General features: G+C 35.1%; 1 protein-coding gene across 7 annotated transcripts in view; it reads right to left on the reverse strand.

Annotated features, from left to right (window-relative positions):
- Window positions 1-2,747: 2,747 nt before the first annotated feature.
- Window positions 2,748-20,898, reverse strand: part of LOC129740179 (cAMP-specific 3',5'-cyclic phosphodiesterase) — a 204,729-nt gene continuing 186,578 nt past the window's right edge. For all 7 annotated transcript variants that reach the window (XM_055731797.1, XM_055731798.1, XM_055731792.1 and 4 more), the window contains one exon: window positions 2,748-9,235. In XM_055731797.1, the coding sequence (XP_055587772.1) occupies window positions 9,173-9,235 (63 nt within the window). In that variant the 3' untranslated portion in view covers window positions 2,748-9,172. The remainder of the gene's footprint in view (window positions 9,236-20,898) is intronic.

Raw genomic sequence — 20,898 nt, forward strand, 5'->3', positions numbered from 1 at the left:
TTTATCCACCTATATGAAAAAAATTCTAATCTTTAGATGTCCCTACTAAAAAAGGACATCACTTTTCACCGCTAGGCCGATAAATTGAATCTACAAACATAAATTACGGTGATTAATCCTTCATAAAATTTAAATGTATTTTTTAACTTAAATTGTCTAGACAGTTTCGATTCAGAAAAAATATGGGCAAAAGCGAATCTCAAATTGAGATGCATTCTGTAGAAATCGGAGCTAGCAATGAAAAATAAACCATGAAATGAAAATGTAGTATTAGATGTATTCAACAAAAATCGAATCTGTCCAGGTGGACATCTAGGGAAGGGGAGTAGGGGTTGTCAAATTTCCACACTTGTGCACGGAGAGGGAGAAAGGGGGTAAAAATCTAATTTTTCTGTCCACGTGGTATCTGAACGGCCCCAAAGACAATCAAACACTTAAAGCCTCAAGTCTTTTTTACTTAAAAAGGATCGAGATATGTTGATCATCAAACTTGGAGCCAAAGAGCCAAACCGATCTTCAATAACTCGTAAGATAATAAAGTTATGATCGAAACAAGTTTGCAGGTATTTATTGAACGTACCGACTATTTGGTGAACATTATCAAAAAATGAAAAAACTATAGCTAAATTTTTAACGAAGTTAGTCTGAAAAAAAAATCGCTAAATATCCAAATAACGAAAACAACTCATGAGCATTAAATATAACTTTTCAGATAAGCGATACGTTGTTTGATGACAGAGATATGCACGAGAATAAAATGGAAGTTTCGCATGATCCCAACTTTTTGCCGATACACCATACTGAGGGGTGAGCCCAAACTTTTGATCGATAACTTAAGTAGCTATTTTATCTGTTTTAAGCACTATGCAAATTTTTAGCACAAAATTTAAAAAAAAACATTTTGACATTTATGAAAAAAGATTCAAATACAACTTGAATATTTAAATTCGGTCCACCCAACCCTGAACTGATCGGGTTGAAATATAAAGTGCGATATTTTGATATTTTCCAACTTTAACCCAAGTTTAAGTCATATTAAGTTAACATATACATTTTGCCAAAAACATACAAAAAGGTTTTTATCATCGACTTTATAATGAGATTAAAAGAAATGCAATATGTAATCAGATGACTGAGATATGACCAAACAGATTTTCTTGTTTTTGAGGGGATGATCCCAAACTTATGCCCGGTAGCGTATATGGTCAGCGAATTCTATTTCAACGCTGAGTACCTTAACAAAAGTTATTTTGTGAAATTTGTTATAGGGAATTTGCAAGTTAGATCTGTTAGTTTGGCGGACCGACTTTTTTTTTCAATTTTAAGCTATTAAGTGATTAATGAATTCTTTTTTGGACAAACACCCCCACGGAGTGGAAAAATTTGAGAATTTGAAAGTACACCTACTAGGAAAAGTTCTTAGTTTTTATAAAAAATCTAGCGTTTGCGAGTATTTTGTAAGTGTTTTTTGCCGCTTGGGGAGGGGGGGGGGTGGGGGGGGGGTGATCACTTCGATCACCCCCCCCCCCCCCCCCCATAGGACCGCGCCTGGCTACGATTGATTGACTATATTTCTGAAATTTATCTTATTATTATCTTATATTACCTTATTTATAATTAAGGCAAACAATGTAAAAAACTGATAAACTGATTTTGGCTTCGTGAAAAATAAAAAAAGTTGGATTGAATTGAAGTTGAGGTCCGTACTACGCATAATCAATATAGTTTATGATATAACTGAAGTTTATTGAAATAAATATTCTTTTAAATGTCAAAAGCTTGTGAACGTTACTTTTTTTCAACAGTTCCTTTCTGTGTTTTTTTTATTTGTCTATTAAATTTTGCTAACAAGATCGGTGGACTTAAAAACTTTGGAAAATGGGCTGTTATTTTTTCTATTTAGAGACCTAACAATTGACTAAATGACCATTGTAGTCACGCGATTTTAAGTTTTTGGGAGGAATAAACCGAGGAGGTTTTAAATCCCTTGAAAAGATTGACGTACATACATAAGTTTGGAGGGATAATTTATTTTCTATTGCGTAATATTTCTATTATTTTTCAAATATGGCAAAATTTGTAAAAATATGCAAGTAACGAAAATAACTTATGCGTTTTAAAAAAAAACTATTACCTATGTATTAGGTATTTGATTTCTTTCAATACTTCAGAACAATTTGATTGTTTTTTGGCCTGCCAGCCAATCTCATTTCTGAAATTTGGCCCGCCTGTTGACAATGTTGGCCACCCATGCCTAGAGGCAAACTAGTTTCGCTCGAAAAACGGACGGAGTCGCCTTGAGAAGAAAGCCAGTTTTGGGAGAAGTTCACCAATACTCTCAATGCTGTTGCCAAAACAATAAACAGCTGTTTGTGGCTGGTAGCAAAACCGTTGAAATAATGAACGGGAAAATGATTATTGCCGCGATTTTGAACCTCTCTGCCAAGCAGAATCGTACTATATGTTGTCCAGTGCAATCAGGACACGAAAAACGACAATCCGGATGAGAAGAGCCGAGTGAAGAAATCCAGAAGGGAGAACAAAATGACAGCTGCATGTAAACATTGCGCTCGTTCCCACGCACACCTACGTATGGAATAACTCGAAAACCGAAAGTCGTTTTTTTATTCGGACGGATCCAGAGCCAAATCCGGAATAAAAAAAAGCACGCTATAAGAAAGATCAATTATTGTATATGGGGGAAAATTTTCGGAATTGTTCGTTCAACTAACACCGAAATCGTTCGATTTTATTTTTAAACACATATTTATTTAACAATAAGTAAAACCATTGTTCCATACATATTGTAGCAATCTTTTTCTTCTGTTGTTGATGTTGTTTATTCTTTTGTCTCTTAAATCTGTCTGTTCTGATGTTTCTGTGTGTGTGTTTGTGTTGTTTTGTTGTAGGGGGATAGTAGTTTGCTCTTTTTTTTCGGTTCCATTTTCGAGAGCTTTGTTTGTTCTTGTTCGAGCACTCACAAAGTTTGACAATAAAAAGCAAAACCTAAGGTCTTAAGGGAGACTTAACTGTTGTTTTGTGTTGTTTGTTTCCAAAATCAGTAGTTCACTTTTTTTTCTGTTTGACTCCATTGGTATTTGTGTGTTTGCATGTGGGAAAATTTAATCTTCACGATTGATTGTATGAGTTTGGATCTCTTTCTCTTCCTCTGTAGACTTAACTCATTCCGATCTTTGTCTCATAACACTGTACGGCTTTTGCTTTCTTTCTCTGTCTTTCGTCTTAAGTAAGCATGTTATTGTTTTTTTCTCTCTCTCTCCGTCTCGTTTACTTAAGAAATTCAAAACTTAAAAATATACTATGATTTGTGTAAAACATTGCGTATAACGACGGCCAGCGTCTAAAAATTATATGTATATGTGTAATCATTTATTTTGTTTTGTTTTCTAATTTCATTTCTTTTTCTTCAGCGACTGCTGCACGTGATAAATATATCAATGATGATGTGTATGCTGTGTAGATTTCGGGCTATTTTCTCGGGGTCTCGGGACTTGGGTTGGAAATTTTTATTTTGTATGGGTGAAAAAAGTTGAACATGTTGAACAAATCTTTTTCATTTGTATTTTCGGATTTGGGTTTATGGATTAGAAAATTCTGTAAGACATGGGTATTTTTTTTTCAAACAGATTTGTCCACAAATTCGCTCACTAACCAAGTGAAACAGTCGTCGTTTTTTGCCTTCTTTGCTGAAAAGCTGAAACAGTGCTGCCAGTCTACAACAGTTGTATTCGGATAGCATTAAGTTTTTTTTATTCTTATTTTGTTGTTGTTATTGTGAATGTTTTAATGGTTTTCTAAGTTTATTTTTGGGGTTGGTTTTCTATTATGAATATGTTCCGTTTGATCGCAATTCAGACATGGATTCAAGTAGATTATCAGATGGATAAAGTAAAAAAAAGGCAAACATGATAAATGAACAATCTCCTGTTGAGAGAAGTGTTGCCAGATTACTTACACCTTCTAATGCCTTATTCAAAAATACACACAAGAATTGCATAGCTAACATGTAAAGCGTTTAAATGTTGATGTTTTTTTTATCTTAAATTTTAAATGTCGCATTTCTATAATCTTTTTATTTTTACTACGTATTTTTTAATGATAGTTAGAGAGGCACTTTATTGCGCAAAATTTAGATGAATTGTGGACAAATCAGTTTTAGGTAAATGTGTTAAATTAGGAAAAAACTGTGTATATTTTTTCCCCGACCAATCCCGATTGCCGAGCTCAATAGCCTTGAATTCGCTCGAACTACGTAATGGTAAAGATACTAAGGTGTCATTCTATCCTCCTTCTCCTCCTCCTTTAATCTGCCAACACTGATTCAAACTTGTAATGCCGTATTGTTGTAAACCGCAAAATTACTCGGTACTCGGACTGTCTCTCACGAAAAAGATTTCGTATTTGTTTGTTTTGTTTTGCGATGCGCTGCGAAACATTTGCAAAGTTCGAAAATTCAACTACAATCACTAGACTTTTTTCCCTTTCCTTTGGTATACCATTTGAATAATAGTTTGATTTAAAAAAACATAAAAAAACTGGAAGCACGGAAGGAGTTGAGAAAAATAATTCATTCATTTAAATTTGAAATTTTAAAATAAAAAAGATTCAGTTTCAACAATTTGATATTTTTTTCAGTATTTTTGTGAAATAGATTTTTGTCAATAAAAATTTCAAGAAAAAATAATCATCATAAAACATTAAATTCAAACTTCTGTTGCATTAAACTCTCACTTGGAATTTAAAATAAAAAATTACAAAAATAACAGATTCTGTATTCTAAACATGAATTAAAAATCCGAAATCCAATTTTGATTTCAAAGAATTTTCAACCAAACTTAAAAAATCTTTTAGCAATAATCTCAAAAGTTTTCCCTCCGTCCAAACTTCCCGAAAGCCGCGCTTGCTCCACTGCAAACAAGTTTATAGTCAAAATCAACCGTTTTTTCGATTACTTCTGCATCTGTTTTTTTGTTTACTTCATTCTCTGTTAGTCTTAAAAATACTCTACACTCTATCTACACAGTTCGGTATTGTATTGTTGTTGTTGTGTTACTATTTTTCTCTTTTCTTTTTTTCCTATTGGTTGATTTTGTCTTTGTTATTACTTTGAAATTCTAATGGTACACTTTCACGGTGTTACGGGTTTTGTTTTTTTTTCATTTTTGCTTGTTGTTGGCTCGCGTCTACTAAAGCTTAGTTCTTTTAGAAATGGGACAGTTACGAATGCCTGTATCTCAAAAACTATTCGTTTGAACGAAATAGTTTCTATGAAGAAAATGAAGGTAATGTTATGATCTTTCATGAAAAAATTTGAAAAAAAATATTTACTGTTTTTTGTTAAGGAAATTTCTACTTTATTTTTGGTATCTCCCATTGGCCGGCGCACACTTTTCTCAGTCATGGTATTGATCAGTTTCTTCAACTTATACTTCGTAAAATCTATATTTTAGGTGGCTTCACCTTCCTTCTTCAATTTCTGATACTTTTCGGTCCAATACTTCTCTTTTAAAAGAAACTGGAAGCATTTCAGTGAATATACAGTTGTTTCGAAATGAACAAATTTGATTATTTTTGATCACATTTTTTAACGTTTTTTTTTTGTACCGGTTTAACAGCTTAAGAGCTTTGGAACTATCAAAAAATGGTTGTTTGAGGTTGGGTTTCAATGAGTCATCACTAGGCAACACTTTCAGCTTATCGGAGAAAATTGTTTTGGACATTTCAGCGATCTACCCTTAGTTTTTCGTTTATTGAAAATTAAAAAGGCTGGTATGAGACTTGACTTCCTTGATGACCCTTAACCGTTGTTGCCGATCATGTGCTTCACTCCAATACTTGATTTGAACTTTGTGGACATTATTGACAGTGTTTGCATACTTATCCACCACAAAAACTCAGTAATTCTTTGAATAATCAACGGTTTTGTCAGCTATCAATTTGATAATGACGAATTTTAAAGGAAACTGTGCAAAATTATTTTTTTCTTTTTCTCTTGCATCGTACATATCTCAAAAACGAGTAAATTTTAAATTTTGAAAAAAATAGGTCGAATAGTACTTTTTACAGGCAACAAAATGCTGTCAAAATTTTTAATATCCAATAACTAGTTAACGAGCTATTAGCAAATGAAAGTGTCCCATTTCTAAAAGAACTAAGCTTTACTGTAACATTATGGTTTCTTTTATTTTCTTTTTTTGCTTGTTTTGGTATCTTCTCCTTCTTTCTTTTCTCGTTTGGTTTAGTACGCTCTAAACTAGTTTCACATCGATATTTCGCTAGTTACTTGTTTTTTTTTGTTTGACGTGTTTTTTTCTTGTTTTTTTTTTGGTTTTGCCATTAGCAAGATCAGACATTTTGGTTTGTTGTATTACGATTTTATTGGGTTTTACGTCTCTTTTTTGTTATTTGTTTAGTTTATACTTTTCGCTATGTCCATCTGCTCTCTTTTTTTCTGCCGTCCGATGATTTTCATTGAATTTTTTTAGTTCGGTTTGCTGTTATCCTTTTTTGTTGTATTTTCCCACCGTCTGAGTGAAGCGCTTGTGTGTTTGTGATGTAGACTCCTTGTTTGTTTGTTCGTTTATTTGTTTTTGTTTCCATGATCGTGTGTGTTTGATTGAGCAGAAACTAAGATTTTCTTGTAGTCCAACACAAAGAATTGTTTTGATAGAAGTTGAATAAAACAGTTTATTGTATTTGAATTTCATCCAAGAAAATGCACTATTTAAAAAAATAATTTAGTCACATTTCTTGATTGAATTCATGAAAAGCTGGCAACGGTAACGATTTAACAATGTTAACTGATTCATCAGCTTTGCTGTTTGTTTCTCAACTTTCTTTTAGTTTATTTTTAAATTTTCTCCTGATCATCAAAACAAAACAAAAATTCAAATTTTGGTTTTCAAATCAAAGTCCAAATTTTTATTCTGTGTTCACAATCTGAAAACTGAATTTCTGTATTTTTGTTCATAAATTTTGCTTATACAAAAATTCAAAATTTAATAAAAAAAATCAACTGAGGTTTTTTCAAACTTTTTCGACAATCCCGAAAGATTACCAAAAAAACTGGCAGCACAACAGCCTTCAAATGAATCTTCTTATTTTTTTCCTCGACGAATTCAAAACACGTGGTCTACTTTGTTTCTGACTCATTCACCACAAAATAAAAATAAAACGCCTACGTTGATCGAAAAGTTGATTCGAGGTTCTGGGTTCAAGAAAAACACGAAAAGCAGCATGGAAAAATCTTTCATCCAGACCCCTTTCCAATTTACAACCTTTCTTGTTGCTGTGATGGAAATAAGATTTGTTTTCCCGAGAAGATTTTTTGTTTTTATCTCGAAATACGTTCTCAATAATCAACCATCGAATTTAGGCAAAAAACAACACACTTTTATTGTTTTAAAGCTTTAGCCAATGGGTTATAACAAACAACGAGCGTAATTTGGAGTTCACTCAAGCTACTAGGCTGTGTACAGTACACAAACATACATGGAAAAACATACGCCGAAAAATATTTTACTTTTTACGAGTGAGATTATGGAAAACATTGCTAAAAAGCCATTTTTTCCACCTTTCAGAAATGATTTTGTTTTCGCTTCTTTGCTCTGATATTGCTTGTCTGTAGTGTACCTATTTAGTATAGCTCTCTAGATAGGACAGTTTGTTTTGTTTTGTTTTTCCGTTTCTAATCGCTAGCATCCATCGCCTGCTTGGATTTGACTCGCGTTCTTTCTCTCTGACCTTACGTAATATCATTATTGGTTGCGTGTTAGTTACAACAAGTCATCATGGTTTAGTTGTGTTTTTGTGTAAACGAATTTCCCTCCGTTCACATTTTTTCAAAGCCTGCTCTGTTTGGTATAGATTATTCACTTTAAAAAAATCGTACGACTGCTTCGATCATCTAATTACAATTATCATAAATATTAAAAAATAAGAATAAAAAACTATGAACAAACTATCATGAAACCGTACTTACTCGACAGAATACTACATGCTGCGACACAATAGGAAAAACGAAAAACTTCTACACTTCTCATCGTAACGATCGATCCATTGCGATCGCTTCAAAGATTCACACAAAAAAAAATTTTTTTCATTGGCCTATCATTTCTGTATCTTTCTGACTGCTTTTATTTGCTCGTGATTAGTTTGCTTAATGCTACTAACTACTACTAGTTTTTAAATAAAAAAATTAAATAATTAATTTTTGGTTTGGATAGAATTTAGCTATTCATTCGTGTGACTGTGGGTTTGTCAGCAGCTTCTCATCTCTCTCTCTTTTGGTTTAGAAATTTTTGGTTTCCTCAGCATGGCCTACATCTTTCAAACAATAGTAAAATAAGGGTTCAACAAACAACAACTCGAAAACTCGTAATAGTTGCATTGTTGTGTTTTTTCTTATCTGTTTGATAGTTGTTTTCTCCTCGAGTGTTTGAATGTGTGTGTGACTGTGTGAGTTATGTTGGTAATAAAATGTTCTTCATTTTGTTTCATAACCCATTAAATAAGTAATCAACAAATCAATAAATTCTTTGTTACCTATCCATATTACAATACTAACCGTTTGTTGGGAGCCTGCCCTAATAAGTTTGTTTTGTTTGTGTGTATTTGTTGTTTTGTGTTGGTATTGTATGTGTCTCTGATACCTTTGTTTTGCTGTTTGTGTTGTTGCTTTTTCGCTTCTTTTTCTTCTGTTTCTGTTTACATAGTTGCCCGCACTTTTATTCTCCGATAAATTCCAGCTCGGATTCACTTTTTGTTTCTATTTCCTACTAAGACTTTAAACTTCGTTTTATTTTTTGTTTTGTTTTTGTTTTTTTACAACTGATACTGATCTGCGTTACATGGGTTACAGCGTTACGATGAGTATATGCTTATCTTGCTTTGTTGCTTGCTCTATTTGTATGATTTTTCTATATGTTTGTATTTTTTTTATTCAGCCTCTCACATGGCCGGCCACATTCGAACGTGGCCGAGACAAAAAGCGAAAAATGTCAAACCAAAATTTTGGCGTCCGTATGATATTGTGTTTGTTGGTTTTTTTTTGAAATAGTGGTAAATATGGATGATGGCGATGGCGAACATGGTTTGGTTGTTGTTTTTTCTTCTGGTGTGCGCTAACTGTTTGTCTGTCGTCGCGTTGCCTTTAGTTGGTTTCCTCGGGATGGGAGTCGTCATTTTCCGAAGCGCTTTCCTCCTCGAGCGTAACCTGGAAGTAATCCAATAAGGACGCACGTTAAAAAGTGTAATCATTTGTAGAAAATTTAAGTTCAGGCTTAAGTATGTGGTATAGATTTTGTATTTTATTTTCACCGATTACTTAAAAAATGTCTGCCTTTTACTGAATTCAATTTTCGATTCAATTTACTGAGTTGTGGCATTGAGAAACTCTTGTTAAAATTTGCAGAGCCAACCAAAAACCCTTTTGAAACGGCTTTTCCGATGAAAGATTCTTGTGAGGACATTTCAGTAATCATCACTTCTTTGATCTATTTACAGCACTTTTAGAGAATTTTATCAGACATTTTTGTTAATTCAAGTTTTTAACTCGAGAGAACAAGTTCGAAACGCGTGTATATGAAATGAATCGACGCCTACTACATAATCATACAAATATGTAAAATAAAAATAAAAAGATAATAAACATCAGGAAAAACCATAGAGAGAAAACATCAACTAAAATTCGTAAGTTTGGAAATAAAAACATTAACAGAAATTCTCTCTCTTTTTAACGGTTGCCATCGAATGAAATATAATCTTCATGTAATTGTCAAGTTCCCTATTTTCCTAAAAACTACGGCGGAAAATTCATCAGAAAAGTTAAATCATTCTTATCTTGCTAGCCTTGCAGTACTTTCAAAGGGCTCGGTAAAACGAAATTGCGTTGACAATAACTAAACGTCATATTTAGTCAGGTGGTGGCTCCAGAGAGTATCTTTTGTTTCAAGAGGGATTTTAAACAAGGATGGCTTCAACCCTCAATTACCACTTCCCGCTTCTCCATCCATGACCATGGAACCACTTTGGAACGACTATTTGATAGATGGTGGCTCCAGAAAGCGTCTAGCCATAAACATAATTTTAACTTCTTGATGACTGTTTCCTGACCGTATTACTCTGGAGCTAAATTCCTAAACATATACAGTACCGTTCTTAATTTTTTAAAAGTGGGAAGAACGCACTGTCACACGATTCTCCGTTGATTTCGTCCGCCTCCAGCAGGTTGAATGATTCGCTACAAGAGAAATTGGAAAGTCCATTCCATTATCTTTCTCATTCATTTATTCTGAACTGATGTTGCAATCCGAGAATTTTCAGGAGCCTACAAAATTTGCAAATTCTGAAATACCATTTATTAATTGATGAAGAGACGTGGGGTGATCCCCCTCAATTTTTGCCTGTCGAGGAGTGAAAGCACGTCGTTGAAATAGATTAGGAAAAAAATCGGTCCTACATGGCTTCCTTGTGGCACACCGGAGGAGGCAGCAAACTGCCTGGAAAATTTGCGCCCAGTCAAATAACTGCAAAACCAGCCAAGTCTTTACTCCGTCCAAGTTTCCCTATGACAATTACGTGGTTCATTTTGTTGAATGCAGCTGACAGATAGGTGTATATGGCATCAGTTTGAGATTTTCAAGCAAAGCTTTCTAAAGAAGTGAACGTCAGGAAGTTGCATCTCGGCACACCTTTTTTGTGGACCGGAAACATATAAACTTCCTTCCATAGTAGAGGAAAGGTAGCTCTGTCAAGCGAAGCATGAAGAATGAGTCGAATAGGAATCAACAAAACAGGCATGACACTTTTAAGAAAATATGCTGGTATCCCGTCCGGACCCGTAGAAAAGGAACTCTTGAGCTTCGCCGCTGCCTTTGAGATGTTTGCATCCTCGATTTCAATACCGTTTAATGAAAAGCCCAGTGGCGAAATGTTCCTGACAGCACTAGCCAAATGCTCTGGGGATGTGGAAGCTGTATGTGAAGATATTTGAAAATTTTCGGGCAAATTCCGCGATCAGAGTTCCCCGTAATATCATCCAGAAACATATGGGTAGGAATACTAGGTTTTTTCCGCTGACTATTCACGTGTTTCCACAATGTTCGGAAAATCGCTAAAGAAAAGCAATCAGGATTGGTTTCTAGCTAGAATACTGATATCTCCGAGTGCTGTGATACGCACGTGGTAAAAGTACCCATTGAATATATGTCGAAAATCAACACTAACTTGATACAACAAAATATACCATGCCCCATCGGAGGCTACCGTTGCTACCGTGGCAAATCGACGGTGATCGACATATTTGGTGATACATTTTGAACGTCGCTCCCTCAATCATTCCCGAACGTCTATCCTCGCATCACTGTTGATAATATTTGTTATTGATAGACGATCATGAATGTTTCAGAAGGAAAAATCTGAAGAAATAACAGGACCACATGTTTAAAAAAGCCGTAGCACATGCTGGACAGTTCATTGCGGTTACCTAGTCATGATCCTGTCCTTCTACGCAAAGCGAAAAATAAAAAAAACATCTGATAGCCTACATAGATCGCTCAAACTGATACATATTAGTTATGATCCAAGGAGCAAGTTCCCTGGTGTTGGGAAAAAGTGGTAGAAATTTTGACATTTTGAAAATTTTACCATGCAAAAATGTTTTTAAGATCTTGGGGCGTTGTATTTTTTTACAACACTGTTTATATGACATGTCTTACTGGAATGCTGTCGGCCACTCATCGGAGATGAAACCTTCGGAGTCATGTGTTGATGTTTGGTATCCGGAAAACGTTAAAGCTAAGTATTCTCAAATTTTATTTATAACTAGCTGATCCCATACGAACTCCGTTTCGCATTCAACTTGGAATATGTCATGAACAGTTAGTATGAAAACCAATTGCCAAGCATTTTCCAGATGCACTTCTGAATTCATTGTTAAGTAAAAATTGCAAAAATATTGGACGATCACTATGTCTGTCGTCTGTTACTGAATTTGAAATCAGAAATCCTTTGACCGTGCCAAAAAACCACGTGTATAAATTTTAACTCGATCATTGCATAACAACGCAATTATTGCCAAAAAGCTAAACCCCTTTCGAGGGCTCTCATACAATCTTTGATGACTGAAATCGATTGCCCTTCCCTCAAAACTCCCTTGTGCAAATTTTCAAAGCAATCCATTGTATAATAACGTCAGTATTGCTAAAAACAGTGAAAAAATAATTTATATGGACAACCCCTTTCGTCGACCCCTGGAAAAACATTTGACATCTGAAATCGGTAGCTCGTCCCTGAAAACTACCGTGTGCAAATTTTCATCCCAATCCGATGTAAAATAACGACGATAATGATGTGCTGCGGTACGTATCACATCATTGTGTTAGACTGTGCAGAAGTTGATGCTAATTTTTTATTTTCTCTTCTCCACCTTATATCGCTATTGTTGAGACGTGCAATGACCGAGGAAAATAACTCAAGGTCGACGGCGACGAATGATCGAATTCGCAAGTATCATGATGATAATGCAAATTCGTACCTGATAATGGCTGAAGCATTGAATGGCAATATTATTGCATCGAAAATCGCTAAATCAGGATCAGGAAGTTTGGGACCGATTTCATCAGGGCAATGCCGGTCTCAAGAACCCGGATGAAAATTTTGGTGCGAACGAAAGATGTTGCCAACAGAATGGCTGAAGCGAAGGGGAAAGAAATAAGATTTTTCATACCTCAGCGTCTGGTAGAATGCCTCGGGGTAGCCTACATTGAGCCTGAGGTGTCTGACGAGGAATTGAAGACTGCGGTAGTATACGACAAATGCAAGTTGTTTCAATCTGGCAATCCAGAAATAGTGCAATTTCGTCGTATTGTGAAAAAAATGGATGATGGTACGGATAATGTTCTGGGTACGGTGATTTTTACATTTGCGGGAAAAATTCTCCCACAATACGTCGAAGTGAATCGTGTGCTCTACCCGGTGAAACAATATGTTTACCCGGTACGCCAATGTGGCAAATGTTGGCGTTTAGGGCACGATAAGAAAACCTGCAAAAGTGCTCGCCGATGCAACAATTGCTTGAACAATTTGGAAGACGAAGAAGTAGGAGAAAACACACACGATTGCTCTGCAGCTGCACCACGGTGTGTTAACTGCCTTGGTCCGCACCGAGCAAATGATTTTAAATCATGTCGAAAAATTCTTCAAAAAAGGAAAAATGAAAAGGAACGCCAAAACACCTTTTCCCAAGGTAGAATTGATTGGTTTTGTGCAACAACAACAACTACTACAACAACAATAAATAACATTCAAAATGTTGAATCTTCCAACTCACCTACACCCCTCACATCACAACCTAAATCAACGACTGATATTTCCTACCAAACCACTCAACATGTCAATGGACCGCCGAGTAAACGTCGCTTGGGAATTGATTCGGACGAGGAGCTTCCCCAACTCGAGGTAAATATTTCGGAAGGGGTTTGCGAATCGATCCAATCAAACATCGAATCTGAAGAGGTCATCGAGATCGTTTTGAAGGCTATGGAAATTGACGAAGCAGATTTGGAACAAATCGCAAAAAATCAGGATAAGGTTCTTCCACAAATTGGGGCTATTTTAAACGGAAAAATACGCAACTACTTGGGTGAATTGCGTTTATGATAACTCTCACATAGAGCAATGCACAAAACACCACACAGCTTCGATGTTTACAATGGAACTGCAGAGGTTTGATTAGTAAACGATCAACGTTAGTAAATTTGATTAACACCCACGAGAGTAACATCATATTACTTAGCGAAACACACCTAGATCGCTCCTTACACTTCAATCTTCCACACTATTCCATTTTCCGCAAAGATTACAGACGAAATGCTATGGGCGTTGCACTTGCCGTTCGATCTGATTTCCGACCAATCGCTTATGAACTCTCACCACGTAGAACATTGCAACACGTTGCATGCCAGCTTCGGAGTAGCATAGGAATTATAACTGTTGTATCCATTTACATTCACCCTCAATCTGATGTTTCGGCGGAGCATCTAGAACAGTTTTTGCTATCGGTCCAAAAACCCTGTATTATCGGAGGAGATTTCAACGCCAAGCATCACCTCTGGGGAGGTGAAAGCGAGAATACACGTGGTCATCGGTTGTACCAGGCAATTGAAGCAGCAAATCTAGTGGTTCTAAACAACGGTCAGCCAACTAGGTATGATGTTAACAGGTCGTGGGGCGCTATCGATATCACGCTTGTTTCATCAGATCTTAGTTTGTGCTTTGACTGGCAAGTTTTAGACGATCCAAACGGAAGCGATCACTTCCCAATAGTAGTCCAATGGAACGCAACAGGATCATCAGAATCGCATACGGGAATCAACATACGAAAAACAAACTGGGAGAATTTTGCTGAACTTGTTGAATCCGCAATTATCGATATGCCAACACCACCATCGTTTGACATATTTTTCGACAAAATCTGGCGAGCTCTTCTTCAATCTACACCTGAAAGGAGACCTCTGCTGGAGAACAGAATCCCACAGCCTTACTGGGACGATGAGCTGTCAGAGGCAAAACGTGTGACGAGAAATGCTTTTCGTATATGGAAACGTGTGCTTTCAGCTGAAGCGTATGAAATATATGCAAAAGCTGAACGTGATTTCAGAACTATGGTAAAGGAAAAAAAGTCTAAAAGTTGGAGAACGTTTTGTGATTCCTGTGACAGCGCCACTACTTTAACCACGCTTTGGAGAATGGCCAGGAAATTTACTGGTCGCAGTAGTTCGAATAGTAATCAGTGCATACCCGAAAATGTCATTAATCAACTAATGGAGAAATTAGCGCCTGCAACAGCTAGGAAACCGACCCCGGTATTTCAAAGCTGTGTATGTTGCGATCCATCAACAACTCGTATCTCGTTGAATGACATGAAAGCAGTTTTGAAGACTGGGAAGGATTCTAGTCCTGGCGTAGATGGTATTCCATATTCCGTAATTGCGAATTTACCTGTAATAGCTGAGCGTCAACTTCTTTTAATATACAATCATATTTTCAACACTGGTTGCATTCCTACTATTTGGAAAACCTTCAAAATAGTAGCTATTCCCAAGTCTGGACAACAACCAAATTCGGTTAATAACATTCGTCCGATTGCACTAGCGTCTTGTTTTCGCAAAATCTACGAATTGATTGTCAAAGATAGACTGGAGCATTATAAAGAAAGCAAATTGTTATTCCCAGACCAAATCAATGGTTTTAGAAAGGGTCGTGGAACGATGGATGCCCTTCTACCATTGGTCAACAATGCTTCCGATGCTTTGACGAAAATGGAATATATTGTCCTATGCAGCTTAGACATAAAAAGTGCCTATGACAATGTGGAAATCGACATTCTTATAAGTGAACTTAGAGCCATGACTGTGCCAGAATGCATTGTGAGTAGCATTTTCTTTCTGTTTGAGGAAAGAATTCTTCATGCTTGTACTGATTCTCAAACCATCTCTCGAACAACATGGAAAGGTTTGCCTCAAGGCTCCCCACTCAGCCCAATATGTTTTAACGTTGTGATTAGCCGAGCAATACGATCTGTTCCTGCTGGAGTAATCAAAATTAATTACGCTGATGATACAACCCTCGCTGTCCGAGGATCATCACTCAATCAAAGCTGTGGAAGACTGCAAACAGCTGTTGATTCTTTTGCTGTCCAAATTGAAGCTTTGGGTTTGGAGTTATCTCCTGCAAAGTGTAAATGCTTACTTATTTCGAGAAATCAGAATGAAGAACCTCATGAAGAATCCACCTCGGAGATAGTATCCAGATACTTGGGAGAAAAGTACAGCAACGCAAACTATCTTGCAACTGATGGTTCAAAGGATATTACGGCAACTGGTTTTGCAGTGGTGAATCATTTTGGTGATCGAATTGCCAGAATCAAAATTCCAGCGCAATCGTCGATTTACATGGCAGAGCTTCTTGCTATCAGAGAAGCTGTGAAAAACATTCTTCATTCGCCTACCGGTGAATATGTAGTTGTGTCAGACAGTCTAAGTTGTCTTTCAAGTCTTCAAAGAAAAAACATTAAACTTCCAAATCCTGTAGCGTGGTACGAAATTAAAGAGGCCATCCAGCAAATAGAATTGTTGGGTTCTCAGGTTCATTTTCTATGGGTACCATCTCATCGAGGTATATCCATCAATGAATCAGCTGATCAGGAGGCAAAATTGGCTTGCATCGATGGATCTCCAGGAGACTATCAATTCACAACCTTCGATACTGTGTATCCTGCACGACAAATGGTGTTGCAATCCTGGCAATATGCTTAGAATACTGGAAACAAAGGGCGCTTTTGCTTTGCAATTTGTTCACGAGTTACTTTACAACCATGGTTCTACTCGTCGGATATGAATAGAAGACAGATTGTTATCCTGTCCAAACTGATCACGAACCATTCCAGGATTCCCGCTCATCTTGCTCGGAATAACATCATCACAAATGCAACCTGTACGTGTGGTGAAGGTTTAGCAGATCCAAACCACATTATTTTCCTATGCAGCCTGTATGAAACACATCGTAGACCACTTTGGAGAAGCTTAATTGACAAACGTATGGTTCCGGATTTAGAAATTATTCTGAAAAACAAAGACTTTGGTTTATATAAAGTGATAGCCGATTTTATTGTAACATGTAACATAGATGTTTAAAACCTTTTTTATTTTAACAACACTTGGCAGGTTATGTAATTAGAGGTAAAGCCAATAAATAGTTAAGGAAAAAAAAAAGATATTGCAAAAATATTGAAAGGTTCATATAGACGACCCCCTTTACCGGCCCTTACACTGAATTTAATACCTGAAATCCATTGCTCATCTCTCAAAACTCTCGTGTACCAATTTTCGTCTGAATCCGATGTATAATAACGACAATATCGCTTCAACAGTGAATAGTTAATATGGACGACCCCTTTAGCTGACCCCTGATTTTAGTTTGGATAAGTGAAATCAGTTGTTTGTCCCTAACAACTCATATGTGCAAATTTTCACCCCAATTCGATGTATGAAAACGTCAATATCACTAAGATACTGAAAATTTAATATGGACGAATCCTTTTGCCGGCCCCTTACACTGAATTTAATACCTCAAATCGATTGCACGTCACCCAAAACTATCGTGTACCAATTTTCATCTGAATATAATAACGTCAATATCGCAAAAACAGCGAACAGTTAATATGGACGACCCCTTTGGCTGACCCTTTACACAAAATTTGATACCTGAAATCGATTGCTCGTCTTTCAAACACTCATGTGCAAATTTTCAATACGATCCGAAGAAAAGTAACGTCATTATCGCGAAAACAATATTCGTCTTCTATGGACGACCCCCTTCAGAAGGGGTCATCCGAAAATCTGAAAACATTTTTCATCCTTCCTGGTTCTAATGAGCATCCATGCCAAATTTCAGCTCTCTAGCCCTTAAGACGGTTGAGTCTATAGAGGACAAACAAACAAACATACATACAGAAATTGATTTTTATATATATAGATTAGTTGATCAAAACTTGTAAGTTAAATTTAAATACTAAAATGTTGTCAATGTTGAAAAGATTCACAAATATTCGTGCCACATTAATAATGCCGCAAAAAAACATTTCGTCATTTTGATAAAACGATTTTCAATGTTTTCAAATTAATCGTTATTGTTATAGAATTAATTGTTATTGTTATAAAATTCGTTATTGTTATAAAATTAATTGTTATTGTAATAGAATTGAAAATAAAAATTTAATCAATTATATTACAAAATTGATCCTTTTTGGTTTAAAAAATTAACATGGATTGACTTATTCAATAATTTGTTTAGAATTTCGAAATTTCTTATCAAATTTTCCTTTCGAAACTTTAAAGCGATCGTTATTCATTTATATCACGATTAAATCATAAATAAACAGGGCTTAAGTTAAATCTTGATGTTTCTGATCAAATGCGGGAAATCGTTACTTTAATAATTCAGTCAAAATTGCTGAACAAATTTACATGTTTTTATTCTCTTTATTTCTCCTCAAAAAAAGGGTAAATCGTTCTATTTGGCCTTGATTTCTCCAATACAACAATTCACTTTTTATTTGAATCTATTTCTCAAATATTTCTCCAAAATATTGAACTTTGACACTTTTCATACGTTTTCAAATTCCTACATAAATATGATTTAAAACATCAGTTCGAATGTCCTTTTGAACTTTGAGTTATGTAAGTAACAACTAAAACAGATACAGATGAAGATGGAAATCAAGTTTCTACGATTGACTTCGAATGTGTTTTAGTCAAAATCACCTTCCAAATTGTTGTTTCTTATTTCACTAAAATGTTTAAATAAATTAAAAATATATTTCAGGAGAAAAAGCTATCAGTATGACCCTAGTCAAAAGTGTTTCCTAATTATTTCCTCTCCACCACATTCCCAACCAAAATTTTTGGCAAGGATGCAGAGGTGACCTTGGTCTTCAGGCATAAAGTTGTTCTTTTATCCCTTTCTCATTTTTCCTAACCTATCTATTGACTACTAGGACGTGGCCGGCACAGTTATTGATTTTTAAAGAGAGAGCATCAGTTTTGTGCATTGTGAATGTGTAGCCAATCCCAGGTTCCGTTCATTTGACACAGAGTATACTAGAATACTATTAAATTAAAAGACTTTTTAAGGTGCATTTCGGGTTCAATGATTCAAGATGGATGTGAGTAGTCAATCAAGCTAAGCTAAGCTAATTACAGTATTATGGGCGAGCAGTTGTATCATGTTGAGAAGATTAAAGATCTTGGCGTTTTGTTGGACAGTCAAATGACTTTTAAGCTACACCGAGAAGTACGCGTTATTGCAGCAACGACCCTCTCCGTTCAGCAAAAATATGCTTCTTAAGTTATTATACTATATACTATCTTTGACTTAAATGTATCCACTTCAACCTTTCGACGCCGTATTGAATCTGAATTAAGTGATCAACTACGAAATTAAGTAGAACTATCATGCTTTGTTCAACTAACATCAAGATGATCTTTAAGACACCCTTGTCAGATGATTTTATTTTATATACATAAATAAATAAAATAAATAAATATGACCAGAGATGATGCTACACAATAATCTGAAACATGTAGTTTGATTATACGTTCAGTGAATTATTTATAAAATAACAAATTATGATTGATTCAAATTATACTGTAATGTTTTGGATTTCTGTGCAGAAAAGCCTTATTTCCACCCAAAGAAAGACAAACTCACAAGGACCACCAAATGTGCTTCCAACGTGAATATCTCAAACATTTTCTAACCATTGAAACGTATGGTACTGTTGTCCACGTTTCTTCCACCATGTGTTCCAGTTGTGAGTAGTTAATAAAAGAGACTAAAGAGGCGCAATCTGATCCCTTTTGAAATAAAAAGCTTGCAATCCTGATGTAGGACTGCCTTTAAGACTGCTTGGTTTCGCTCGATTGGAATGACACTGACAGTGAATCGAAAATTCCAATCGTGACATTTCGTCTCTTTGTTAACTATAGACTCGTTATAGTAAATGTACTTGGCGGGATGCTGACAAGATCTGGCTGTGTAAGCATCAAAAGCATAAGAATAAGCATTGCTTACATTCCCTAAAATCTAGTTTTAAGAAAAATGCAAGTTTTGCAGGTATTTAGGAAAAAATTCAGAGAAATATGAACGTTAGGGTGGCAATTGAAGTATGAGCAAATTTTGATCATCGAATTTCATGATGAAATAGAAGAAATCGAATATATTTAATTGGTACCTAAATGATTGAATAATTAAAAAAAGATCGAGATCCCTTTAATGCATGACTTTTTTCAAATGAGAAAAGCAGCTATTGATCCAATAAAAGTTAAAATTTTAATTCAAATAACAAAATTCAACAGTTTTGAAGTAGTATTATAAAAGTTATGGCCCATCAAAGTCAATATAATTTTGACAATTCAAATTACACAAAACCAACGGAAAAAAGAGAAAAAAGTTTTTTTTACATATGTTTTAGATGATTTTGAAAATCAGATTTTGGAAATATTTTCAGTATGTTCAGAAGCCAAAAAACACGGCTTAATTTTGTAGAAAAAAGAATTTGTTTATATTTAATATAGTTGGTTTAAAAAGCGAACAAAAACAGTCTCAAATGAGTGAATTCACGTCACAAAAAAGGAAAGTTTTTAATTTTACGAGAAAACTCTGACATTTTTTGAAATAAAAAAATTAGATTTTCTTTGAAAATGACGATTCTAAAACTCTAAAATTTATAGAAATCGGTTGGAATCTAGCTGAGTTACAACAGCGCGAATAAGTGAATTTACGTCACAAAATTTGATTTTTTGTTAAATTTTATATGAAAAATGTGCTCTGAAAGCTGTTTTGACCCTCCAGATGGTCGGATTTTTTACAAATCGAGCATAATTTAGTTGATTTTTTTAATAAATTCATTATTTTCAAATAAAAATACAAAAAGATTGAAAAAAAAATAAAAAATTTTTTTTGTGAATCTTTAAACGAAGACAGTAGTTATTTTAACATATGATCCCTCAATATGTTGCTATTCAAGTGCCAATCAAAATTAAAAAAAAGTTAGGTGCAAATATTGAAAATTTATGATTGTAAAAGTCGGAACAACAAAATATCGTTTTGGAAAGTGTACATAAAATTTGAAGGCTCCAATGAATGGTTCAGTATAAACACAGTATAACTTTATATTTCGTGACGTGAACTACCCTATTCTGTTTGAACTGAGTGAATTCACGTCACAACTTCAAATAAGCATAACTTCGTTCGTTGTTGTTCAATCGAGAAGCTCCGTACATCAAATTGTGGGTAATTATTTTCTTTATAATTCAT

Source organism: Uranotaenia lowii, chromosome 1, assembly GCF_029784155.1.
Source record: "Uranotaenia lowii strain MFRU-FL chromosome 1, ASM2978415v1, whole genome shotgun sequence".
In the NCBI taxonomy this organism is placed as follows: domain Eukaryota; kingdom Metazoa; phylum Arthropoda; class Insecta; order Diptera; family Culicidae; genus Uranotaenia; species Uranotaenia lowii.